The 27,602-nt window shown below is 43.1% G+C and overlaps 1 protein-coding gene across 2 annotated transcripts in view; it reads left to right on the top strand.

The window, feature by feature from the left end:
• Nucleotides 1-27,602, top strand: part of ADAMTSL3 (ADAMTS like 3) — a 260,077-nt gene that overhangs the window by 187,639 nt on the left and 44,836 nt on the right. For both annotated transcript variants that reach the window (XM_031440672.2, XM_064480638.1), the window contains exons 17-20: nucleotides 2,323-2,515; nucleotides 2,627-2,806; nucleotides 12,306-12,459; nucleotides 21,572-22,643. In XM_031440672.2, the coding sequence (XP_031296532.2) occupies nucleotides 2,323-2,515; nucleotides 2,627-2,806; nucleotides 12,306-12,459; nucleotides 21,572-22,643 (1,599 nt within the window). The remainder of the gene's footprint in view (nucleotides 1-2,322; nucleotides 2,516-2,626; nucleotides 2,807-12,305; nucleotides 12,460-21,571; nucleotides 22,644-27,602) is intronic.

Consider the following 27,602-nt stretch of genomic DNA (forward strand, 5'->3'; position numbering starts at 1 on the left):
AAAAATGATCCCAATCCGGTCCCTTATGCCACTAATCGATTCTTCCAGTTACATACTTTCTTGAAAGATTGAGCATCCCAGAATCACTCCAAATTAGTTACATAGTTAAGCTGAATTGTTTTAATACTGCAACAAAAGCTTTCTAATGATTTAACTATGTAATCTGATTATCATCAAAGTATGACCTATGTATCTACTCTTGGTGAGTTCCCTCACTTCTGAAGCTACTGGAAATTTAGATATGAATAGGCTAATTTAATAGGTCACCTAATTAATATGCTTCCAATTAAGATGGTGTTTTAATTTCACGTTCTGCTCCAAATACAGATCAGTGATAGCTATAGTATTAAAAAGAGAGACGACATAGGGAAAAACAGCTACGTGGGCTAGGAAAGAAGTGGTGGGTGGTGAGTGGAACTGGACCTATGGTTCCTCTGGGCTTTAGCACCAAAGCAGTTAGGGTAAATCAGAGTTCAGATACTATGGATGGCAAGGACTGAACATCTGCCTTTTAATTCATGGGAGAGAGCCCATGTTTTTTGCTTCTTTGAGAAAGCAAAAAACGAACAAAAAAACTGCTGCTGATTACAATCTGAAGCGGTTGTTTGCATGAGGCTGCTCACCTGTGGGGATGGAGGACAGACACAAATGAGCCTTGTGACCAGACATGGCCCAGATTACCTGGACCCTTTACTACCAGCAAAGTTGCCTTAAAGATTATTTCAAAGGAATGTATTCATGAAGCAAAGAACTGATCCCAGAAGGAAGGTCTGAGATACAAGAATGAATAAAGAGCAAAGTGCATTGTAAAGACAGTTACTCCAAAAAAGAATCATCGACTGTGCAAATCAATAATAAGATTGACTTTATGAATTTAAAATCGATGTTGAACAGCAAAGCCTGGTAAAACTGGATCAAAGGTTGATTGGAGTTAAGGTACTTTAAGCCCCCTTGTACTGTTTGTGAAGATGGGAATAATTTTGATTAACTCTGGAAATTAAATAAGCTCTTTAGAATTCCAAGGATAACTCTTAAGAATGAAAGATAGCAGAGGAGAAAATGGAATTTAAAAATATAACAAACTCAACCAAACCTGAAAAAAGAAAACCAACCCAGGAGTAATTAAATGAATATGAAAAAGTCAGGGAAAACAGTTAGAAATCAGAAAAACCAAAAATAACCTTTAGATAAACACTATTTTTTTCAAAGAACTAACTTATTTTTTCTAATAATGAACGTTTATTACAAGAAAAGTCAGGAAAAAAATTGGCAAGTATAAAGAAAATTAAAATCCTATCACTTAGAGATCATCGCTGTTAACATTTCTATGTATAATTATCCAGATTCTTTTTCTGCGTGCATTTCTAAGTGCATAAAATAATATGGTGATTTTATGACCTACTTTCTGATAAAAAAAATATATCATGAATGTATTTCTATGTCAAGAACTCTACATCTGCTTAATTTTTTAATGGCTGCTAGCATTGTGCTGTATGAAGAGACAATTATTTATTTTGCCCTTTAATATTAAACCTTTAGATTGCCTCCTTCCACTTTGTAAAGTTAAATTAATTTATTTTTATTCCTTAAATTATTTTTGCTGTTACATGCTACCCTGGAACAAACATTCTTTTATTAACGTACATTTTAAGCGTTTGTAAATTCCTTCCTCATGATGTATCTCTACAGTAACTAGTTAAAACTTCATGTTCATTAATAATTAAGTATCCAAGAATTAAAATAATCATCACATACAATTGTTCACTCACCAGATGGGCAGAAACTTTTTTAAATGGCATCGTCCAGTGTTGATGTGGCTGTAGAAAGCCAGGCCCTCTCCAGTACTCCTGGTGAGAGTGTGACTTGAGACAGTCTTCCTTGAAGGCAGCTTGGAAATATGTATCAAAAGCAGCTGAGCTGGTTTTTCATTTTTACAGACGTTTCATGAGAAAACCTGATTTTTCCAAGATCTTATTGGAAAAGAATCATATGTATATATATATATATTCCAATCCTAACATAAAATAATTTTCTTAGGGATATTCCAAATAATGAATCCAGGTGCCCTGAAGATTTCTTGAAGTGTGCTTTTGAGCATTTAAAATTTCTTTTGACACCCAGATAAATCATCCTTGCCTTAGGGATCTGTTCAAAACAAAACTAAGAGTTTATTATTGATATACGGTAATAAGTTAGGATGGGGATCAGTATGTGAAGAGCGGAGTCTGGAGGTCCCGGGAGGAACTTGAAACTGTCCCTGCTGTGGTTGTGGCACAGAGGCTCACTGGACAGTTAACTTTGCCCACTTGTGTTTCGGTACAGGTGGCACATGGGGTCCTGGGGGCCCTGCTCGGCTACCTGTGGTGTTGGCATACAGACCCGGGAAGTGTACTGCCTGCAGCCCGGGGGATCGCCCTCCCCTCCTGAGGACTGCAGAGAGGAGAGGCCCCACGCCTTACAAGCATGCAATCAGTTTGACTGCCCTCCTAGCTGGCACATCGAAGACTGGCAGCAGGTATGACCGACGGGTGACTGCAGGGCCGCCAGGCTTCTGATGTAAGAGCCCTGCCTTGCGCTAACTCAAAAGGGGCCCAGCCCGCTGACCCACCTCTCTCTGTCTCCCCAGTGCTCCAGGACATGTGGCGGGGGCACTCAGAACCGCAGAGTCACCTGTCGGCAGCTGCTAACGGATGGCAGCTCTTTGAATCTCTCAGACGAACTGTGCCAGGGACCCAAGGCCTCTTCTCATAAGTCCTGTGCCAGAACAGACTGTCCTCCGCATTTAACTGTGGGAGACTGGTCAAAGGTAAGGGCCACTGCCAACTTCATAGTCTCTTCTTTTCTGATTCTCCTTTGTTTCAGCCTTTCAGTGTTTCCTCGCAGGGTGAGTGCTGGGGCTAGTGTGAGTTGAGGGGAGCGTCTGGGGTGCAAAATTTCCAGGGGCCCTCACTCGCTCTCGGGCTTGTGGAAGTGTCCTGGTCCAGACGCACACGTAAGGATTCGTTTTCAGTTTACTTCTTCTAAACCAAGTCCCATAACTTCTCTCTTTTGGAACTGCCACAGCCATTGTATCCCAGGATAAACTCAAAATCGGTTTGGTTCTTCTCTGCCTTATGTCTCCTTATGTGGAATTATCCATTAAACCCTGTCATTTCAACTTGCTGAAAACCTTCCATACCTTTACTTCCTCTGCACTCTGTTGACACCACGGCTGATTTTACCCTTTATCCTCTCAAGCTCGCGTTAACTGCAATAAGCAGAATTCCAATGTATCATTTTAGTGCTGGCAGGACCTAACAGTCTCGTAGCAATGCCTCATTTTTCAGGTGGGGAACGTGAAACCCAAAGAGCTGAAAATACGTTGCCTAAGCTCCCACAGCTGGCAAAGTAGGAGCAGAATCCATATGTTTTGACCTGATTCTGAGGGGTCTCTCTTTCATATTACATTGCTCGCCTGATTCCCTGCCTCCGTACCGCTCTCCCGTCTCCAAGCCAGCTAGCACAGTCTTCCCATCACTATGTCCATCCAGCCACCTCCTAAAGGTCATATTGCCTGAAAAATCAGCTTTCAGTTCCCCAGAGTACCCTGCAGAGCTTTCCTTAAACTGATGGGACTCACGGTCCAGCCCCCTTTATTCTTACTCCTGCTCTGTCTTCCAGTCTTGCTGCATCCTGAATGTTTACAGGCTGAGGTTTTAGCACAGATTCTGAAGCAGGGAGTTGAGGTAGGTAATCAGAGTCCTAAAAGCTCCAGTCATTGCTCCAAATGTATATCTTCTGGGAGTAGAGAGGCAATCTAACATGGGAAATCATCTCAAGAAATAAGAAAGAGCAGTAACTGACATTAATGAATTTCCCCAAGTCCTAAATTCAGCGTACAGTCAGTACAGTCACGAGCTACCATTCTCTTCTCATCCTACAATGGCCTGGGAAACAGAAGCTGTCTCCATTTCTATAGATGAGAGAACAGAAGTACATTGAGATTAAGCAGCCTTCCCAAGGGTAGACCTAGGATTCAACCCACGTGTAATATGAACAGCGTACCCTTGTATTTCTCATGCAAGAACAGGGCTTTTGAGCCAGACAGACACATGATGGAACCTGCAAGCTCTAATGCCTGCATGTGACCTTGTTCAATATACTCAACCTGCCTGAGCCCCCATTTTCCTTTCTTTTACCGCAGTGGTGGTTGTAAGGATAACATGAGAGATTTCTAACCCCCTGAAGGAAAGTCCACATTCTTTTGGTGTAGATTGGATTGACAATACTTCAACCTGCGTGTCCTACAGTCTTATATTTTTTTCTATTTTAACTGTCTAGCTCAATTAAGTGCTGGTGATTATAAAGTATCTTAATGGACAAGCCACACAGGTCATGGGCCTCATCCAGGCCACCGAGGGTCTACATAAATGTGTCCCCAGACCTCAGAAAATGCTTCCAGTTACTCTCTCTGTAAAGTGAGGGGCAGAGCTTCGGGGAGGGAAGGGCCGTGCACTTGTGGAGAGACCTCTTGGCATTGGGAATGCTTTTTCTCCTTACTAAGTGTGACACAGGGACAGCCAAATGGGCATCTTTTTAGAAGCCGGGAGCTTGTAAGAGATGAGGATCTCAAGTCCCACCCAGACCTAAGGAATCAGAATCTGCCTTTGAACAAGATCCAGGTGAGGGAGTGCACGTTACAGGTGGAGAAGCATTTCCCCGCCTGCCCCTCACTGAGAGGGTTGCTTAGCCCTTCAGTGTGTCCAGAGGAGGGATGGCTCTGGGAAATGACTGCTTTGAGTGAGTGCTGCTCTAACCCAAAGGGAAGAGGCAGGAAAGGGGAAAGACAAGGTGTGAGCAGATGTGACAGGGAAACCAGGCACCTTGTTTTCTGGATGCAGCCAGGGAGCACCTGGAACCCCTGCCATGCTCTGCAGTACCACACCCTCCTCATCTCTCTTCTTTTCTCTGAGAACAAACAGGCTTTCACAGCTTCATCCTGTCTCCTGGAATGAACTCTTCTCACCAGCCTTTTAGCTGAGAGACTGATGGTGGCCTCCTTGCTTTCCTTCCCTGTCCATCTCTCTGTGAATAACAGATTTGCTGTTGTGGGTTATGTTTCACTGAATTAACACCCATTCCCACGTTTACTCGTGCTTGCCTTTGCTCTTGTGGTTACCCTCAAATCCTGGGCCCGGCTCTAAGCTTCCCTCCTCTGTGAAGTCTTCCTCTCCCGAAAGTCATACAGCATTTCCCAGCTTTAACTCACAATGACCTAATTTGTATTGCGTTTTATGGGGAGCTACTTCCTGAGCATCCATATGGTCTTCTCATCTGGCTGACAGTGTCCTTGAGGCCAGTGGCCATGAGATCACTGACAGGTCCTTGGGCCCAAGAGACCTTTAAGCAGGTAAATACTCTTCCTTAAGGGTCTTTGCAAAGACGGGGGACATACAAAACGGTGTTGAAGTAGTGACCTGTAGAAAAGCTTGGGCCAGCTAACACAGGGCAGGAAAATCATTCATTGGAAGGGATTTTGCTGGGGGAAACAAGAGGAGACAGAAGAGGTTACTCATGTGAGCTGGGTTGGACCTGAGGCAGGTCAGTTTCCTAGGCAACCATTCTTCAAGGCAAGAGCAAGCTTGCGCACGTGCCAAGAGTTAGCCCAAGCACCGTCAAGACATCTTCCTGCTCCCAGCCAAGGCCACTTCTCTAGGAAACCTCCCTCTGGGAGGGCGGGCAGGTGTGCCCACGTGCACAGGAAGGCAGAGCCAACGTTCTGACTTGGGTCGGGTCCAGCTCACGTATGGCCCTGCAGTTTGTTTCCTGCTGGGTTCAGCTTTTCTCTTGATATTTGAAATTTTCTCTCATTGCAGAGTTGCTTTGTTTTGGCAGAGACTCTGATGCCAGTTGCCACCCTCCCTAAAGCTTTCTGCCAGGCTAGTCCCTCCACCACAGGATGGCTCCCTGGGGGCAGCTGTCCATCTTGTGGTTCTGGGTGAGGCTCTTCCGCATTGGAACTGGCCACTGCCCCTGGACACAGAAAGGCTGAAAAGCCACACCAGAATTTCCACTTTTCACCGAGCCAGGCCTCTCAGCCTGCAGCTGAAATAGTGCTCCCTCCCCGACACTAGCTCTATTCATGGCATGTGTGGGCTTTGTTCATTTGTTGGCTCATGCGTTTCCCTCAACTTCCTTAGATCTGAACCCAGTTTTAGGCAGAAAGGAGCCTTCAATTTTTACACTATTTTTTTCTAGCTACAAAAAAAAAAGCATTGACTTATATATGGGACAATCTTCCCAAAAGGTGGATTGCTGCAATCCATATGCCCCTTGCAGAGGGTTTTGTGGCCCCATCCCTTGGACTGAAATCCAGTAGCCTGTTTTCATTCTTTGTTCTCTGTACTTTGATGGAACATTTGTCTACTTTCATCATTCTCCTTCAGGGTGTTCCTTGGTGTTTTTTAAAAATTTTTCCTAGTTACCTGACTGCATTTTTTTCTACTGGTCTGTTTTCTTCCAAATCTCCAAAAAGCTCCATATTTGACCCTTTGATTTCCATTGGTGCATTTTTCCTCTGTAGTTGATTCTGTGGCCTGATTTCTTCTCTAACTTCTGTAGGTGACTCTCTGTCACCAGGAATTGTCTCTAACCTTCTGTTCAATACCTTGTCCTTAGTTCTCTATGTAGGGTCGATCCTCATTATGGGAAAGCAAAGAAACACCCTCTTCACTCCCATGCAGCCCCACCACCTACTTCCTGTCTCTGTCCATGCACCAACATCTTTCCAACATTTGTGATCACCTCTGACTTCTTTACCTCCTATATTTAAGAAGGGTATTAATTACCTGGGCATGGGTACTTGAATGCAGAATATTCTTCAATTTTTGAAATATATCTGTATGCTAAGGGAAAAGGGAAACAGCTCTATACATGAGACATATTACAAAGCACAGCTCAAGATACGTCCAAGAACATGGATTTCCAAATACGACTTTCCAGTTTTCAATAGATGTATTAATTGTGACTCAAAAAGGCAGTTATGTGTTCATAACTGGCTTTGGAGAACCAATTGTAATCTCTTCTTACCTTGTATTCAGTGACATTAGGATGACAGCTTGAAATCAGCCATGATGGGAGTATTTATACCACAGAAACTGGCAAATGTTACAGTCAGAGCCCTTGTCTTCGAGAACTTATTGTGAAACATTTACTAGCACACAACTTCATGAAAGGGTTATTCACACACAAACCCACACACACACAATCTTACCAATAAGACAGTTTCAGCTTATTGATAAGACAGGTACTTAGGATGGAAACGCCCTTACTTGTTAACTGAAATAAAGAGACTTGTAAAAACTTCTTCTAAATTGAATATGCCTATTGCCACAGCCCTGCATCCTCCCATTCATTCACTGAGCTCTGAGATGATTGATTATCCCAGGGACCAGGAATCTGAGACAACCAAGAATACAGCCTTCAATGAACTCACAGCTTAATAAGGCAGACAGGTACAAAATTGAGTAAAAAGCCCAATAAAGGTGTCCCATCTCCAGAACTATGTGAAAATCAACAGGAAACATCTAAGTTGGCCCGAGGCCCAGGAAAGTATTGTGGAAGATGTGGCTTTAGAGTTGGGTCTTAAAGGATGAATGCCAACTGTGTGGAAATGAGACAGCAAGGTGTTCTAGGCAGTGACAGGAGTGTAGACACAGATTGTGAGTGAATCAGTCTTATGTGGCTTGAGAGTAGGAAGCATTAAAGACGAGGAAGAAGGTGAGAGGTGAAGGTGAAGTTGCAGCCAGATTAGGTATTTGGATTTATCCCTAGTCATTGAGGGCACGGTGGAAGTTGTTTGAATAGGGAAGTAAAAGGCAGGGTTTTTTTTTTTTGATGGACGTACTAGGGATTGAACCCAGGACCTTGAGCATGCTAAGCAAGAAAAATCATGCAGAACAGTGAAGATAACTACACTGAAACACTCCCACCCCCTTACCCTCTTCTAACAGTACAGGAAAAAAATCTATTTCATTTAAATAGGAGCATCAGCAAACCCTACAGAAGGATACTGTAAGATAAAAGTGTCAATAACATAACAACATAATGAAAATTCTGCCTTGAGGCAGATGAATTGAATATAACTTACGATTCAAAATGAGTTAAAAAAATCAAGAAATGTATAGAAGTATATCAGAAGTAGAAAAGCTCAGAAATGATATTAATAAGGCAGGGGGATGTGAAAAAAAAATAGCTGACAGGGTTTAGGAAAGAATTAGAAAACTAAGGGGGAAAAAATTCAGAAATGCAGACTAAACTAGAAGGAACACAAGAATGACCAGATGCAGGAAGCGTAAGTGTAAGAGAAACCAGAGAAAGAAGGGAGTTGAAAATAATCAATGAGAAATACAAAATAGTCAAGCAAAAGTGATAGATGTAAAAGAAAGAAAGGCAATCCAACATATATATATAATTATATATATATAATTAGAATCCTGAGAGAAGAAAACCAAAGCAATGTAATAGAACAAAACTATAACTAAAAGATTCAAATCACCATCTTGAAAGAACACACACCATACCTGGGAAAATCGACCCAGAATGGTCAATACCAAGACATAACTGTACTAAAACTACTGGATTTTAAAGATAAGGAATAATGTATTAGTGTATCTAGGCAGAAGGACCAAGTCACTTATTAGGGGAAGAAAATCAGGTAAGCATCAGGCTTCTCAACAATACCACTTCATTCTAGAAAACAGTGGAGCAACATACTTAATATAACAAAGAAAAAGAAAAAAAGAACATGTGAGCCAAGGATTTTATATCCTGCCCAACTGACCTTCGAGTTTGAAAGTCACAGACATATCATTACAAAGATGCAGGAACGCAGGGTCTGTTGTTCCCATGAGCTCTTGCAGAGGAATCTGCCATATTTCCATGGAACAAATCACAGAAACTTTGGCACAAGGTGCTGCTTTGGGAATTATAGTTGATGGCACTGATCTGGTCACTTCCTCTCGCTCTGAGTTGTGAACGTTCTCCAAAGGCATTCTAACTACGAACTTAGCGGATGCAGGTCATGTAAGACCTCCATCCAGAAAAGGAGTTTACAAATGATCCTCCCTTTCATAATAGGGAGAAAAAATCAAATACTGATCATTAAAAATGGCTTATGGGTGGTGATAGACAATCATTTAACCACTACTTTTACATTGTGTGGTAACCTCAGATAATGATTTGACTTGTTAAAAAATCATAATTTGCTGAGTGATAATTTTTAATTATTTGTTCAAAAGCTTACAAAAAACTTTCCTCCATACTAAAAAAATGTATTAATAATTGGGGCTTTCTGTTAAAGATGACAGTAAAGGCATTTAAGAAAATTCCATTCCCCTCCTTTGAAATCCAACAAAAAACCCACAAAGAGAATGAAAGAGAGGGAACAGTCTGTCTTCAATGAACAATGAAATGGCCACAATCACAAACTATAAATTATAAAACACACCTGCCAAAGATCGTAAAACCTGGACCAAAATAAGAGAGGGAAGGCTGAGGGCTGACAAGTATTTCCTCAGGCGCCGAACGGGATGTAGATTTCCCTAGGAGTAAGTGTGACCGTCCTGACAGGCCTACTCAACAGTTTTTTGAGTACAGAGACTAGGTGGAGGACCATGAGCTGCCCCTGAAAGCAGCGTGAACGTCCCTGCAGGACGGCTGGGGAGATGGAGAAACCTCAAGGAAGGCTGCCAGCGATGAAGTGGTGTGAAGGGAGAGGGGCAGCAGCCACTGGACGGTTACCCAGCGAGCCAGGTATTTACGAGGCTTTTTCCCAGCCACACCGACCACTCAAATACCAAAATCTGAAGAGAGATGTGGGCAAGGGAAATAAAAATCTGGTGACAGAGTGATGAAGACAACAGACTGTTATAAACACCCCAGTTCATTCCCCGACCCATGTTCTTCACAAACAGCCAGCTGCATTTAAAGCTCCAGCATAAAGCTATGCATCGGGTGTGTGTGTGTGTGTGTGTGTGTGGAGGTGGGGAGGGTATAGCTCAGTGGTAGAGAGTGTGCTTAGCATGCATGAGGTCCTGGGTTCAGTCCCCAGTACCTCCATTAAAATAAATAAATCTAATTACCCCCCTCAACAAACAAACTACGCATTAAAACTGGGGAGAAAAATTGAAGGGGAAGAAAGAAGTCAGGATGTGGGGAAAGGAACAGAAAGTGAGTCACATGAACAACACAGCATCACAAAAATGTTCCCCACGGAAAAGAACCAACAAATAGGCTCTGTACTCCTGAGGAAATTAGAGCCATGATGTCTGGGGAAAAGCGGGCTTTAAAATGGAATTTGAATTCCCAAAGAGATCATAAGTCAACAGAAGGAGATGAAAAGACACCTCAGAACAGTCAGGGAAGAAAATTTGAAAAGAAAAATTTTAAGAAGCAGACATAAAAGTTACTTTACAAGCAACAACAACAAAAATAATTTAGATGATTGAGAACAGAGAGCTGTAGTATACAAGCTGCAATAGCTCATATAAAATGGTAGGGAAAAGAGTCAAGGTGTAAAGTTGGTGTCAGAGGCAGTGGTGGATCTGGAAGACGGCGGAAGGAGATCAAACGTAAGCGACATCGGTATTTGCGAGAACAAAATGAATGGAACAGAAAAGCATTCCGAGATAATTGAGGGGAATTCACTTCCTTTAATAAAAGCTTTAATCTGCAAGTCATAATGGTAAACCACGTGCCAAGAACTATGACCCACTGAGACGCAGCCTGCTTAAGGTGCTGAACTTCGTGAGTCAAGAAAGAGCCCTGGGCCTCTGAGCATGAAAGGCAAAGCAAATAAACAAGAAAAATTCCCCGCTGGGCTTCCTGTGGCCTCACAGTAGCATCAGATGCAAGAAGTCAGTGGAGCAGTGTCTGCACAGTTCACAAGGAAAGCACGTACGGCCCGAGCGTTTTCACCTCGGTGGTTCTTCATGTAGAAAGGCAACAGAGGGGCAGTCAGAGAATGAGTACGTTTGCATAAGCCCGTCTTGAAAACGTTGCAGGGCCAAGGTGAGACACCAAGATGATTCTAAACAAAGAATACAGGAAGGTACTGATGCTGGTAAAAAAAAAAAAAAAAAAAAAAAAAAGGAAGATGAATAATAAATTCACTTAAATTCAGAAATAAGACTCAGCAACCAGCAAGTTGCATTTCAGAAGAGTGTAAATATCAGAAGTCTTGCCATTAGCTAAATGATTGAACAAAAACAAATGGGTGCTTGGAGAGGAGAGGTGGGTTGGGAGAAATGTAAATGTGCTTGTTTTCTCCTCTTTCTTAGCAGCAAGTCAATAGATACTCTCATAAGTCAAAATATGTCTATAAAAATAACTACCCGAATCTTTTGTTGGTTTCTTTCATCTTGCTTATTAACTTCAGAAAGTTCTTTTGGAAATCAGTCACCTAATAGTGAGAAAAAAGATCAACCTTTCAGCAACTCTTTTAATTTTACTTTAGTCTTTTATCCTAATATACGTCATCAAATTGCATTAAAATTTTACATTAAAGTTGCACATGTACATGTGATTATGACTATCAAATATCAATGGTATACCCATAATTATTATCAAATATTAGTGTTATTTTATGTATAGCAGTTTGGGTGGTTTTTTAAAAAAACTTTCCGTTTATACTTTTCTGCTTCTTGAAATTCTGATCATGGGTATACATTACTTTTTAATTTTAATTTTTAACTGAACTGCATATGACATATATTCTTTTCAGGTGTAGAACATGGTGACTTAGTGTCTTTATACATTACTAAAGGATCACCACAATAAGTCTAGTTACCATTGGTCACCATACAAAGTTAATACTACATTTTGTTGATATTATGTTGTTTTTAAAAAAGCAAAGTCATCTTGTTGTATAAATAAATAGCTAAAAAATAAACGTTAATCACAAGGCCAAAAAAAATCCCATGAGAATAAATTACTAGAAATTAGTTACTATCTCAGAAAGAAAGAAATAAGGAAGGAAGGAGAAAAGGAAGAAAGGAAGGGAGGGAAGGAGGGAGAGAGAGAGGAAGGAAGGAAGGAAAGAAGGAGGGAAGGAAGAAAGGAAGGGAAAGGAAAAGGAGGAGAGGAGGGAGGATTGGGGAGAAGAGAGGGAAACCTTCCATAACCTAAAAGATGTTCAGGCCTAGGAAATGCTTATGGGCATACCCATACACAAAACACCCCCTTGTTTCGCCATGGGAGGCCTCACTGTTGCTGGGAGCATGTGTCTGCTCACGCCCCGTTTGACTGTTGCACAATTCTCATTGCAGTGTTCTGTCAGCTGTGGTGTTGGAACCCAACGAAGAAAGCAGGTGTGTCAAAGGCTGACAGCCAAAGGCCGGCGCGTCCCCCTCAGTGAGGCGGTGTGCAGGCATCTCTCTGGGCCGCCTCTCGTGAGATCTTGCCATATGCCTGTGTGCAGGAGTAAGTATGGAAAGTCCGTGCGCCACCGGATCTTCTGACTCTGTTCGTCTCTCCCAGTGGCTTCATCTTCCCTAGAGCGACATATTTCTAATCTGTAGGTAAAGCAAATCATGCAGAACTCAGGGCTGTTACAAGCGGCAACCAGTGTAACACTGAAGACCAAGACATAGCTCTAAGAAAAGTCAGTTTTAAGACACATCCACCTGCTTAACAAATGGATCTTTTAAGTTTCCTCGCTTGGATTTATATTTCTTATATCCTCCCCTCCACTCTGATTTCTTCTACTTAGAATTCATGAGTGTTCCTTGTAGAAGTGAAGCTGAAATACTTTTCTGGCTGACTTTGCGAACGATATACCGCGATGCATTCTATTAAAGGTAGATGAGCTAAGTATTTTTAAGTACAAGTATCTCTTCGTTTGTGTAATCTAAAACTAGCACGGATGAAAAAATGAAAGAGCTTTGTTTTTTTTTTTTAAAATGGCAGTTTAGACACTTCTTCCATTTATTCTAAATAATAAGCTTAGTATAAAGAGTTAATATTATAGCTTCATTATATCCAAAAGCTAATATGCAGGTAACATTTGTCTCTGTCTTCGGCGTGCATGAGATCGTGAATGCACGTGTGCATGGGCGTGTTTCATGTAGAAAGCTGACAAAAAATGAGTTGAGGGCTGCCCCTGCAGCCGTTGAAAATAAAGCAGCAGAGCGATGGTGGGAGGTGGGGGAGGGGGTGAGGAACAGGCACCCTGGGAACACACGGCTTCTGGGTCCGTCTACTGCTTTTGTTTCTCACTGTCTTTCATTATCCACCTGAAAAAAGAATACCAATTACCTAAGTAATTACCTCCTGAGCTTACGGTAAGAAAAAAAATCAAAAGTAACTATTATTTTAATGCTTCTTAGGAAGAAAAATATATGTGAATACATATACATATATGTATTCTCCTAAGTTTACCAACAACTTTCCTGGAGAAACTCACAAAAGAAAGTAAGAAAAGCAATCATAGCTCATTAAAAAAAAGTAATAGCATTTATTGAGCTCTTATTCCGTGGAGTTCCTTGCAGGCATTATTGCATTATCTTATTTAGTTCCCAGCAACATTGTGATTCAGGTATTATCCTCATTTAGAGAAGAGCAATCCAAGACTTCGAGAAGGTATGAGACTTGACCAAGGATCTGTAGCTGCCAGTTGGACCTCTTGGCCTGTTTGACCACAAGTCTGTCTGAGTCCTGAGCCCACGCTCTTAGTCACCTCTCTATGGTGATTCATGGATAACATTCACTTTTTTTTCCCTGGGAATTCTTTGAGAACAAATTTTCAAAATCTTGAGATTCCAAAAATTTGAGATCCCAAGTTTTATAGTGTCCTGGAATCCGAGAATGTCCGTGGCATGTGGCGCAGTGTCATGCTTTCTATCTGATTTCTGTTAATTGTGGATGGTTGCAGAGCCATGTGGCTACACCGTAAATTGCCTTAGAGGAGAGTGAAATTAAATTTTGGCAGCTCTCTCTAAAATAATAACGGAATAACATGTGGGAATACATCGTGGTTATTAGGGCATGTGATGTGGTACAAGATGAAATTATAAATTATTATAGCATGCAGTAGAAAGTAGAAATGATAAGTTTTAGGGAGAAAAAAACAGGAAATAAGGCAGTAATATTTCTTCTTGACCCCACCCTACTCCCTAGCTTGCCAACACGTGGGTCATGGAAGCAAACAAGAGTCAGGAATGCATGCTCCCAGCCCAGCCAAGTCACCCTGAGCTGTAGCCTGGCCTCACGCCATCACTTTGGATCAATGGCCCTTGTTTGCAGAAATTTGGCTTCTCCCTCTGCACTCTCCTATGGCATCCTCTTCTCCCACCACCGTATCGGAGTCTAGGGATGAGCCTGGCCCTCATCCATCCTCCTTTTCCCTGCTGTCTCCGCACCCTTTTCCCTCTGTCATCACACACTCAGCACGTATGCCGCCCTCATCCTACTTTCAGATGCATCCTGTGCAGACCTGCAGGACACTTGCTCCCTTTTTCCAGGATGCATCACCACCAGGTCCATTCTTTCCCTCCAACATTTGCCAGCATCCAGGACAACCGGCATCCATGCTGATGACTTTCTCACACCCTGATGCCCCAGTTTCCCAACATGGTCACGCTCACTGACCGCCGTCACCTTGGCGTGGTGCCACCCTAGACCTTCTCACTTCTTGGCACTCAGATTCTTCCCTGCTCTTCCGCTTTCCCCCACCTCACCCCTGCTGACTTAGTTAACGCCTCCCTGTGACCTCTGGTTCCTCCTTCCCTGTTGTCCGCAAACTTTCTGCTCTTGTGCTAGAAACCATTCCTCTTAGTTTAACCAATTTCCTTGTCACTTAACCAATTCTATAGTCAGACTCAAATGCCTTTCCTTAACCAACCTGCCTCAATTACCCTGTTTATTTTCAACTCTGGTAGGTTACCTTTCAGGCAATTTTTGTTTGCTTGTTTTCTGGTTCTCTGACCTGAGCTACTTGAATTTACTAAAGGAAATAATATAGCCATACTGATTAACATACTTCATATTTATGTCATCTGATCTACCTGGGAACTAATGTGTGGGGTTTTTTCCCCCCAGTTTCCTAAGAATTGCCTAGAAATCCGCCATCACAGCTATTTCCTAACTGGCGCACTGACCCCAAGTTCCCATTTCTCTACCAATGAACTCATCTTTTATTCCAGTAGGAATGTCCAGGCTCTGTGGTGCAATGACCTTCTGACTGTCCTCCTTGACCTCACATCTGCCCGCTCTGCTCACCAGAATGGAAATGTATGATCTTCTTTATATGTCTGACTCCTCAGTCACGGAAGGGGTCAGAAGACAGTAAAAATCAAGCCTGACTGTGCTGTGATCTTTATTCCTTTTCAAGGCTCCACTTCTAGAAATGTATCCTAATCAGTGTCTTGAGTTTAAGTAAAACCTTTCCTCTTTGGAGCAGTGAATTTTCTTGCTCTCGGTTTTGACCCTTTTAATGTGCAGCAGGGTGGAGGGCAGCGGGGGGAAGATATCTTGAGCTCCCCCTAGAGGCCAGTAGTGCACCATGCAGTCCAGTTATAACCCCACTGCTTCTTCCCAGACCTTCCCTGCATTCTCCCACCGCTGGCTTTTACCCTTGCTTGAATTCTTCACTGCACCATATCTAGCAACAGACATTCTTCTCATTCTTGAAGGACCAGTACAAACCAGTAATCTTTCTCAGTTGCGCTTAATCTCTGAAAGGTAATATGACGTTGTGGTTAAGCCAGTTCACCTGAGTTCAAATCTCATTTCTTCCAGTATCTCATCGTGTGACATTGGGCAGGTGTTTAATCTCTGAGAGTCTCAGTTTTTTCATCTATAAGATGGGAGTAGCAATTATACCTACCTAATAGAATTGTTCTGAGAATTAATGCCTAGAAAGTACTTAGAAATAGTGCCAGGCACATACTTTAGCCTCAAAAATATTAGTTATTTTTAATGTCATTACCTCCTTCCTCTAATTCTTATTGTAGCTTTAAAAGAGGATAAAATATAACAGACTAATGTGTGTTGTGGCTTCTGGCCGATTAGGGTATGATCTTATATGGAGTAGGAACACAGTAGCTCTGGACATTTTTTCCGTTTGGGCCCCCAACGTGCTTTCATAATGAGTTTTACCCAAAGGCCTACTTTTCAAACATGGCAGACTTGGATCCTCCTCAAACTGCTGTTAAAAGTCTACCTGTCTGGGTTTCTAATCAGGCATCTGAAGAAAAGAAAGGATAACAGGAATGTAGTGTTTGATTTTAGATTTTTTTAAAATTATGACTCCTGGTTTTAAGGGTTCCCAAGTGTAGGGAAAGAATTCTTATTTTTCACCCAAGGACTGACATCAAAATGGCTGAGGGAGGAGAGGCACCCAGGCAAGACCTATATGATTGATCCTCTCCCCGGGGTTATCTCGAACCCACTCCCTTCTTTCCAACTCTGTCTCCCTCCTTGTTCCAGCCGAGGGTCTGCTTCTGCAGCTCTCCCTGGTCCTGGTCACACCTTGGACTTTACAACAGCATTCAGCCTTCCTGGCTTCCACTCTTCCTCTAAGCTTTCTCAGCTCCTAGTAATACCCACCCCCCACCCCACCTGACATATCTATGTCCCTTGGAAACCCAGCCAAGTGCAGGGCCATCTGGCCAGCACCCCTCTTGGGCTTGTATCACCTCCCGCAGCATCCAGCAACATACATGTTATTTTTTCTCTTGCTCAGTCATTCTTTCAGTTAGTCATTCTATAAACAGTAAGAGTTTACTATGTACCAGGCCCTATGCTGTGCCCTAAGGACAGGGATCATCTTTCTGCCCAGGCGTATATTGTTTTCAGTGTCAGATGATAGCATTTCTTTATTAATTCTTTCCAGCAATCATTCGAGTGCTACTGTGATTTAGATGTTATGATACAAAATGAAAAATATTCATTTCCTTGTCTCTAAGAACTCACAGTCCAGCGGGAGAGAGACATATGTAAATAAATAAGAAGAGTAAAGTGCCAAGGATGTCCTAATAGAATGCAGAAGTGCGCGATGCCCCTGGGGGAGGTCAGGAAAAGTTTCGTAAAGGAGGAACCTTTGGACAGAGTTCTGAAAGATAAGTGTCCATTCATCAGGCCCACATGGGATACAGGAGAACCTGGGAAAAGAGAGCAGTGTAGACAGAGGTGGGGGATGTCAGGTGGGGTGGTATGTTTGGGAAGATTGCAAGCAGTTCCACAGGATTAGAGCAGAAGTTGAAGATGGGTTATGATGAAGGAGAAAGCTTGAGAGGTTAGCTGTAGAGGATCTTGAACTCCATACTAAGGAGTTTAGATTTTATCCAAGAAGGAAGTGACATGGTCAGATTTTATTTTGGTTTATTTACTCAGACAACTATATAGATATACTGGAAGACTATGAGAGTGCAGGCAGGGGGTCTAGTTAAGGGAATATGGCAATATCTAGGTGAGAGAGTGTGAGGATGGAGGCAGTCAGGATGAATTCTAACAGTGTTTCAGATATCCCATCTAAGTACACGATGCCGGGCTAGAGTTGGGAGCTAAAGGGACAATGGTGTGCTTGCAAATGCTTAACAACCGGCTCTGGGGCAAGAGGGTGTGGAGGAGGGGGAGCTGCTGACATTTGTTACCTTTGCTGATTTCTGTGGTGTAAACAATCCCATCACGGCTCGCTTCCGGGTACCAATGTGACATCATTGAGTGCAGAGTAGGAAATGGATACTAACCCAATCTGTGAGTCAGTGAGCAGTAGGGCCAGCATACCACTGGACAGGGAGGAATCAAGGTGACTGGTTTCTGCCTTGAGGAAATTGGTAGAAGATGAAGCCATTAACTTAGGGCATATCGGAGGAGGAGAATCATTGGGATGAGATGGGGAGGCAGAGATAATGTGTTCAGATGGTAGTATTTTAAAACTGAAGTACCAGGGAGAGATTTCTAGTAAGCAGTGAACAGTTAGGTCTGGAGCTCCCGAGAGGTCTAGGTTAGACAGACCAACTTGGGAGGCATCAACCTAACTTTGTTAGTTACAACTCTAGGTTCATCCAGGGAAAAGCTTTCAGCAAGAAGAGAAACAGAGGAAGTGACCATGCACAGACCCCTGAGGCATAGCCACAGCCAGCAGCACGCTGGCAATGAACAGTGGTTGGAATCCAGAAGAAGCGTTAAAACAAAAAAGGTGGGGAGGAGAGATTTCTCCATGAACTGGGTGATGAAGGATGCCAGATGTCCTAGAAGGGTCATGTAAGAATACTGAAGAGGGGCATTGTGTTTGTCACTAGGGGACTGTTGGTGGCCTTTCCCTGAGAGCTTTTAGTGGGATGCTGTGAGCAGAAGCTAGATGACCCTTGGTTGAAAAGCGCCTGAGAACCAAGTGTGGAGAATATTCTTTAAGGCTGGTGAGACGTTTACTGTACAGTCTTCCACGGGGCTTCGGGGGGCTTCACAGCTCGCTTAGCGAGTCCACCCGCAGCATCCCTCGCAGCCGCCTCTCAGCTAGCTGTGCTGCTGCCCTCAGAGGAGCCTCAAGAGAACACGAACAAAGCTGCCCAGGTTCTCGATAGAGCTCCCAGGGGTCTTCCATGCTGGTGGAACGAGCGGGACTCAGCGCCGGCCAAGCCCCCTCTTGCAGGGCTGGACTCTGAGGGGCCAGGGTTCCAGCAGGGTCATGGAAAGCCCTAGAGGCTGATTTGCAGCCAGAGCCCATTCAGGAGTGGCAGGAGTCAAACGCTGGCGAGACTAAGTGCAAACATCCAGCGCAGATGGCTCGGGGCAGAAACCTGGCTTGGCAGCAAGACTGAGAGTCATGGCCAGGGTATGCCTGGACTTAAGGCAGGACATGAGCAAGCGAAGAGCAGAGGAAATTGCTGTAAACAGCCCCAGGCACCAGAGCTGAGCTTGGCTGGGTAGGGCAGGCTGGCCCAGAGGCCAGAAGGAGACTTGATAACGTGACAACCATCTTGAAAAAGGCAACCTGGTCGGTGACACAGTTCAGTGTTCATTGGATAGGGAGCAGACTCATTACTCAGAGGAAAGTATAAGGATTCCTGGTGGTAAGACCACAAAGAGATCCTCCTGCATCCTTGTTACTGAGGACACCTCAGGTTGCAAAGACTTCGGCAGGATTCGCACAGAAACACAGATGCCGTTCCTTACTTTCCCTTCCCTCTTTCCTGGTAGCATCCCATCAGACTGCCTTTGAGTTAAGACGATGAGATGCCCTGGGGCTCCGTCTTTGCTGTACCTTTCAGTTGCCTGGAGAGCTTTTAAATTCTGATAACCAGGCTGTTCCCCATAAGACAGAATTTCTGGAGGTGGGATCCAGGACATTGAGATTTTAATAATAATAATGATGATGATGATGATGATGATGATGATGATAATGGCAGCAACATTTGAGAGCCACTGCCTACGGTCAGAGTTGATATTGAAACTCTACATAACCAGTTTGTCTCTACTGGTTGTTTAAGTATGGAAATACTTCCCAAAGGGTTAGTAAATAGCCTCTGTCAGAACCCCATGACTGTCTCCCAGCTGCTTGGACCCTTCTGCCAGGAGCCATCTGACCTCCCCATCATCTAACAATGTTGGGAGAGGGAGCACCAGTGTTAGAAGCCCCTGGTCTGGTGCTCCAGTGGACATCTGTCTGTTCTGGCTGACTGTGCCCCTGCCGCACAGATTTAGTATTTGGGGCAGCATCTCTGCCTATAGTAATGGATGAACCGTCGATTTAGCAGGAATCCTCTTCCTGCTTGTGATCACTGTTGAACAGCAGTAAGTTCAAAATTCTATGCTGCCAACCAAAAGATAATCTATGTGCCATGACTGGCGGAGGTGAGCTTGACCTCCTCTGCGGAGAATCTAGATCCCAACAGGGAGACGTGTATCCATGGCTGGTCATCCAGCTCCACTTGGAGATGAGCTGAGGGGAGCATCCACGGGCAGAACCCTAAACAAGGGGCCCGGCCTGCCAACTGCATTGCTATGGAACTTGCATGCAAACTCATTACGCATGTCCCTCACCTAGAACATCCTCTACCATAGAAATTATGCATCCACCCCCATTATTTTCCTGAACCTACTGGCACCACAACACCCCAGCAGGCAGCCAGACCCTAAAGGAATCACAGACCACCCAAGAGGAGTCCAGGAGTTGTCCCGGCAAACCAGGGTACCAGTAAACACACGGGAGCTAGTGCCTAGGGCCTGAGAAGTCCATCTAAGGGGAGTCTTAATCTGGTTCTTCTCCCAACATATCCCTGTCAGCGCTGCAACCAGGAGGGGTCATAACTGGGATCCTCCAAGGTGCTGAGGCCCCTCGTCTCATGACCTGGATTCCACAATGCCTTCATGGGAGTCCAGTCTCTCTTCCATCACTCCCTGGTGGCTCCAGGCCCTCCAGCCCACCCACCACCATCTGCCCATGGACCTAAGTACATCTTCAAAGAGGAATCAGCCTTCTGCCCACATCATGCCCCTTACTCACAGCAGAGTCAAGCCAGGACACCTTGAGACCTTCCCGCAGGTGAACCGAGGGAGAGAAATACTCCTCCTGGGGGATGGGATCTGAGGAGTATCCATTCATCCATTCGCTGGAGCCAGTGCCCTGGAACAAGTAAGAGTCAGCCCGTCTCTGACCCCCTCAGATGGCCCTGTGGCCTGCTGGCTGGACCTGCCTTTGTCAGCCGACAGCAGTTGTATGTGAGGGCTTAGGTGTGCCTGCTGCTGTGCTGTGTACTTGATGTAAATGCTCCAGCCTAACCGTCATGTTCCTCTGGTGAAGGTGCTAACATTACCCCCACTTTATAGGTGAGAAAACTGAGGCTCAGAGAGAGTAAATGACTTGTCCAAGTGGCAGTGGGAAGATTCAAACTCAGACTCGTCTGGCTTCAAAATACCTGTTCTGCCTTTTCTTCTTTCTTGAGCTCCTGTTTCTTCAGGCCCCCATGCTAGTTTAACTGACCTGCTGCAGTTGGCCAGCCTCATCCTCCTTTTCATATCCTTCCCATGCTTTCACTCACCTGCCCACTCTCACTTTCTCCTTCAGATTGTGTACCCATGGCCAAGCCATACCAGGTTCTCAGGGGCCTCCCTGCCTGATGGTGGTGGCCCAACACACTGGACATCTTGTTGATGGAAACATTTAACCATGTAACCATGCCTCCCCCAACCAGGCTTTATAAAATAATGTACATGTTTTCAGGCAATTCATTCCAACCTGCATTCTCTGCTGCCAAAATACTAGGTAGTTGTGAAATTTACCCCAATCTATGGATGTATATCACTATTTTGGTTTTAGTTCTCAAATATTTTAAAAGGGGGAGAACAATTTTTAAAAATAAGATAAATAAAAATACGAAAAGGAATATATATATATATATGACTGCATCACTATGTTGTACACCAGAAACTAACACAACATTGTAAATCAATAAAAAATAAACAAATAAATAAAAAGGAAAAAAAAAGATCCATTTGTTGACTTGTGTCAGCCTTGGAAGATGACTGTCAAAAAGTTTTCATTATTGAGATGTTGCTCTGTGTTTTCTTTTCTTTCTTTTTTCCCCCACAGAAACGAAACCAGAGGTGAGGACAAGGCTTGGCGATCAGGGTCCTCAGATCCTCGGTGTCCAGAGAGTCTACATTCAGACGAGGGAGGAGAAACGCATTAACCTGACCGTCGGTAGCAGAGCCTATTTGCTGCCCAACACGTCGGTGATTATTAAGTGCCCGGTGCGACGCTTCCAGAAGTCGCTGATCCAGTGGGAGAAAGACGGCCATTGTCTGCAGAACTCCAAACGACTCGGCATCACCAAGTCAGGCTCACTGAAAATCCACAGCCTCGCGGCCCCCGACATCGGCACGTACCGCTGCGTCGCGGGCTCTGCCCACGAGACGGTCATCCTCAAGCTCATTGGCACTGACAACCGGCTCATCGCGCCGCCGGCCCTCAGAGAGCACGTGAGGGGTTATCCTGGGAGGGACCCCAACGAAGCCAATAATTTGGGAGCCACGTGGCATAAAATGAGGCAAATGTGGAGTAATAAAAATGAGCTTTACCTGGACGACGACCACATTCATAGCCAGCCTCTCTTGAGAGCTCTGTTGGGCCACTGCGGCCCTTCTGCGGGGAACACCGACTCCTGGGAGCTTAAGAATAAGCAGTTTGAAGCAGCGGTTAAGCAGGGAGCCTATAGCATGGATACCGCCCAGTTCGATGAGCTGATAAGAAACATGAGTCAGCTCATGGAAACCGGCGAGGTCAGCGATGACCTGGCGTCCCAGGTGATATATCAGCTGGTGGCCGAGTTAGCTAAGGCGCAGCCGGCACACGTGCAGTGGGGGCGCCTGCCCGAAGCGGTGCCTCCCGCGGCTCAGCTGAGGGGGGGATCAGGAACCGTCCTCCAGAGCGTGAAGGTGAAAAAGTCAGGCAAGCTGACGTTCAAGCCAAAGGGACCTGTTCTTCTGAGACCAAGCCAGCCCACCTTGATTTCCTTTAATAAAACAATAAATGCAAGGATTGGAAACACAGTCTACGTTACAAAAAGGACGGAGGTCATCAATATACTGTGTGAGCTTGTTACCCCCAGTGAGGCCACATATACATGGACCAAGGATGGGGCATTGCTACAACCCTCAGAAAAGTAAGTATAGAATCCAGTGTTCACTCTGTCCTCTGTCATACCTTCTTAATGGTTATTCCAGTTTTCTTGAAAATATTTTCAAATTCCTTCTCCTTTCCAACAGGACTTTTTAAGAAAGAACCTCAAAAATGTTAGGGTGTGTTTTTCACATATGCATTGGAATTCTAACAATGAATCATACTGTCCCAATCACTATCATGCAGATGTAATGCAAGATGCTATGAGACTGAGTTTAAGCATATATAGACTTGCTCTTTGCAGGGCACTTAACCTTTGCAAATAAAATCAGTATGAGGCCGTTAAAAAAGTAAGCATACCTGTAGTAACCCTACATTACGTAGGAACTACAAATCAGCATTTACAGTGCCCTTCCATGTCTGGGAGATGTGGTATCTCATTTGAACTCACAGCAGCCCCGTGAGTTTGGCAAGGCAGGGGTTAACACATTTCTGATGAGGTAGTTGAGAAACAGAATCTCATGACTAATTCATGGCCAGTCAGAACTAGGGATCATATCTCCTGAACACTGCCAGCAGTGTTTGAAGATCACAACAAAAACAATTTCTATATCATGTAGTTTTTTATGTCATGAAATCCAAAAATAAAATAAGGACCAAATTTTTTTGAGATTTTCGAAACACAATGTTAAGTCACACATGATTTTATTGTGATCTCCATCTGTGATGGTGCAAAAATGCTACGTTTCATCCATTTTACATAAAACAACAGGGGATAACAGAAATACTAATTCACTTTTGTGTCTTTACTGCCTCCAGATCTTGTTTGTACACATAGGACTGTGGACATTTGGCTTTCTTTCAATTTGCATTTAAGAGCTCAAGGGGCACCTTATCTGCCTCTAGGGATTGTTAAAAGACACTAACAAAACATCAGATGTTAAACTGTTCCACAAACCATAAAGTGATTTTAAAATGCAGGTTTTATTTTTAGTATGTCTTTTGTGCATCACTTAATATGTGAAACATGAAATCTAGGTAAAATTCAATTTTTAATAATAAATTATTAGGTTATGTCTTAGAATGAAAAGACAGAACAAATTTAATTAAAAAATTTTTTTTGCCTGGAACTCTGAACTCAAGAGTGTAATGAAGTTATAAAAGTGGAAAAAACTTTCCGTATCAACTAGCTTAGCAGTTCTCAACTCTTTTGGTGTTGGGACTCCTTTAAACTTAAAAAAAAAAAAAAATGAGAAGCCCAAAGTGCTTTTTTTTGGGTGGGTGGGGAGGTGATTGGGTTTGTATTTATTTATTTACTTATTTTACTAGAGGAGGTACTGGGGATTGAACCTAGGACCTTGTGCATGCTAAGCATGCACGCTACCACTTTGAGCTACACCCTACCCACTAAAGTGCTTTTGTTAATGTGAGTTATATCTCTTGATGTTTACCGTGTTAGAAATTGAAACTGTGAAACATTTAAAATACCTGTTTATTAATCCTTTTAGAAATAACAATAATAAGCCCAATTCTTGTTCACATAAATAACATAATTTTTGAAAAGCAGTATTTAAAAAAATTACTGATAGTGGCATTATTTTACATCTTTGCAAATTTCTTTAATGTCTGGCTTAATAAAATACAGCTGGATTCTCCTAATGCTTCTACACTTCATTTGTTGTGATATGTTGTTTTAATTGAAGTTTATGGAGAAAACTTGGCTTCATACAGATATGTCAGTTGGAAGGAGAAGGAAAATTTTCACAGCCTTTCCAGGTAATTATGGCTATTCTTCTTTAGTCCTACCCTAAAACTAGACAAGGGGTAGTTTCTTAAAGGTTAGTTGGAATGTGGAATCCAAAACTATACTAATGAGATTTTGGTACTCAGTTACAATGAAATCTATTGGTTTATCCTGCACTTTGAATTCATCTTTTAACTACACAAGATTTTAAACATCATACATTGATCTTTGGGGAAATATTGGCTCACTGAATTATACATCTTCAAAATATTGACACATTTCATTATATAATATAAAAAATATGTATATTCTTTAATATTACTACCCAGCTTTTCAGAGAAGTCTTTGAGTTTAGGGAAGCAATCAAAGTCATATCGGTTACCGATTTTCCAAATTCTGATCTTCACTTGAAAGCTTGAATTTTTATCATCTGCAACAAATATTGTCCATTGTTTTCCTTGAATTGGCCAGCTTATTTTTGTCCATGAGAAAAACAGCTTCCAAATACCCTAATACGAATAATCATGGTGTGTCTGCCAGTCGTTCTTTCAGGCAGAAATGGGATTCCATGGAGAAAGCAGCTGGTTCCGCCAGCAGGTCACACCATCGCACCAGCATCCTTTGGCACGTGGCGCAAGTGCTCTGTGCCTACTTCCTGGTTTGTCATACAGAGTGTTAAAAACATACACCCAAGAGCTGAGATTTAGTAAAATGAATACGTTCTACTGCTTCATTAAGAACATTCTTAAGGGAATCTGGCATTTTTGTTTTTACTGCAAATGTGTGGTGGCACGAAGAATACAGTGACTCCTGGTACCCTTTGGTGCCATGGCCTTGGTCCCCGTCCAGGTGCCAGCAGTTTACCCACCACTGCTTTTACTACCAGTGCAAATGTCAACACAGTGAAAAAGGAAAATCGTGGCTTAGTACTTATTATTATGAAAATAGTTTTGACCTCATGGACCCCTGGGCTCCTTGGACCACCCTTTGAGGACACCCCAACAAGTTCACTTCAGAAACTTACCAAGAAACAGAGGCTGAGAAGGTTGATCAGTTGACCGGTGGCATAAAGTGCTACAGGGAGGAAGCAGAGCAGGGTCAGTTTAAGTCAATGTTTGTTCAATTGCGTTTATTGTAAATAGTTTGACTTGTTCAGATGGAATTAACATTAGCTTCTGAGGCTGAGTCTCCTGGAGATCCTATAAAGAGGTTTTCACATGATGCCTTCCACTCAAATGTGTTTCTGTACACTTTAAGGATCAACCATTTAATATCAAAGACATCCAATATGGCTCATAAAAGTTTTTGTTTTTAATTCTTAAGAGAATTTTAAAAGAACTATTTGTATTTCCATTTTTTTCTCAAACTTACCTGATTAGTTTTTTCAACTTATGTTTCATTTTCTTTATGTAGCAAAGGTTCTCGCCCTTTAGATGTATTTTTCTGAATCTCATAGATCTTTTCAAATGAAATAATTCAGAAATGGAATTACGTTTCTGAAAGCCTCTCTCAGATAAGAGGGAACAGTGTAGGCGTGGAGTATGTTTGGATGCCAGCTGAGTAAGATATCCCAGCGAGGAAGGGAAGGCTGTGGGTGGATTCACTGGGGATGATGCCTATGGAAAGATCAGCTTTGTTATCCCTTCAGGCTAAGAATAAGGTTGTGCAGCAGGGGCCAAGATCGGATTCCTTAAAGAACTCTACCTGCTGGTTCTCCAACCTGCAGACTGATTCAGGCTAGATGGGTGGCTCCACCAGGCAGGAAGGTTCATGTGTGCTCAACTATTCCTTGATTCAGTGATTTCTCACTGTGCTGTTAAAGTGAGGCCAACAAAACAAAGGAATCATATATGTGAAATAATTTAAGAAAACATTTTAGTGTATAAACATTTTTCAAGTCTAGTTATGAGTTACACTTTTGTTCTTAACTCTTCCTTAATAGGGATTTGACAGAGAAAGTCTGGCCCTAGTAATAACTAAGTCTGCCACATTCCTGTTTTTGTTCTGGGCAATTCGGCTGTTTTGAGTTCCACCCACCTTTGTATATTTCATCTGTGTGTTGCTGGGGAGCTTGCATCCTCGTGGTACATTTACTCTCGACTGTTATTTTGTTCTGATCATTCACAGATTTAGTCATTAAGTGTTTTTAAAAATTTGCTATATAAAAGGAACTGTACTAAGCATTCAAAATGTACAGCTGTGAATAAGATTTGGTCCCTGCTCCTGAAAAGATCACAATCGGGTGAGAAGAAAAAGATATTTCATTAAGTGAACATGTGAACCAGAGCGGAAAGAGCCCAGAGGGGGCAGAAGATAACTCTGGGAGCACTGGGGAAGGCTTTACAGGGGAAATTACATTTGCCCCAGGACTCAGTGGGTAAGTCGGAGTTGGCCAGACATGGGGAAGAGCCCTCCAAATAAAGGGAACAACGTACGCTACAGCTCAGGGTGATGAAAGATCACAGAATGTTCTGGAAACTCTGAGGTTCATTATGGCTGGAGCATAAGGCGAGTGACCCACGTGAAATGACAGGAAATGAAGTGGCCCAGTTCGATTCACGAAAAAACATACAATATTTAGTCGTCAGAACAGTCCGTATTAGCTAAGATCTGTAAAGTGGGAAGAGGCAGGGAAAAAAGTAGTTTACGGACCACTGCACTAGACACGCTAGAAGCAGTTTCAAATCATTAAGAAAAAAATTAAAATTAAAGCAGAACAAGCCCTCTCTCCCATTCCCTGAATAATCATCTCATCTGTAAGGATGCACCTGACCAACTCTGATTCTCAAAGTGGCATTTACATGCAGGTGTTTATGAAGATCGAAAAATGGGAAACCATAAGGAGCTCACACCGTTTAGCCCTGATTCTTAACCGTGCAGTCAAAATCCAATACATTGCAGCTTCGGCTCTGTTACCTCCACTGACTTCTTCACGCAGTGATCGTGAGACAGTGACCACCGCCAGGCAGCAGTGACTAAAGGTCCACTCCCATCCACTGTGAACATCTGAACTGAAAATCCAACATCTGCAGTTTGTTAGGAAGGATTTGGGGAGAAAAAGAGGGCTTAACATTCAGCAAACTAACGTTTGCTCATTTGTCTTTTTTTAAAATATGGTGGGTTAAGCATTGAATCCATCCAGAAAAGTCTGTTCTCACGCAAAGTGAGATGGGAAGACCATCTCCAAGCACAGTCCGGCTCTACCATTACAACGAGTTTAAGCCAAGAAGAGAGACTTTTCCACCCTCCAGTCTCCGG

Source organism: Camelus dromedarius, chromosome 29 (genome assembly GCF_036321535.1).
Source record: "Camelus dromedarius isolate mCamDro1 chromosome 29, mCamDro1.pat, whole genome shotgun sequence".
Taxonomy (NCBI): domain Eukaryota; kingdom Metazoa; phylum Chordata; class Mammalia; order Artiodactyla; family Camelidae; genus Camelus; species Camelus dromedarius.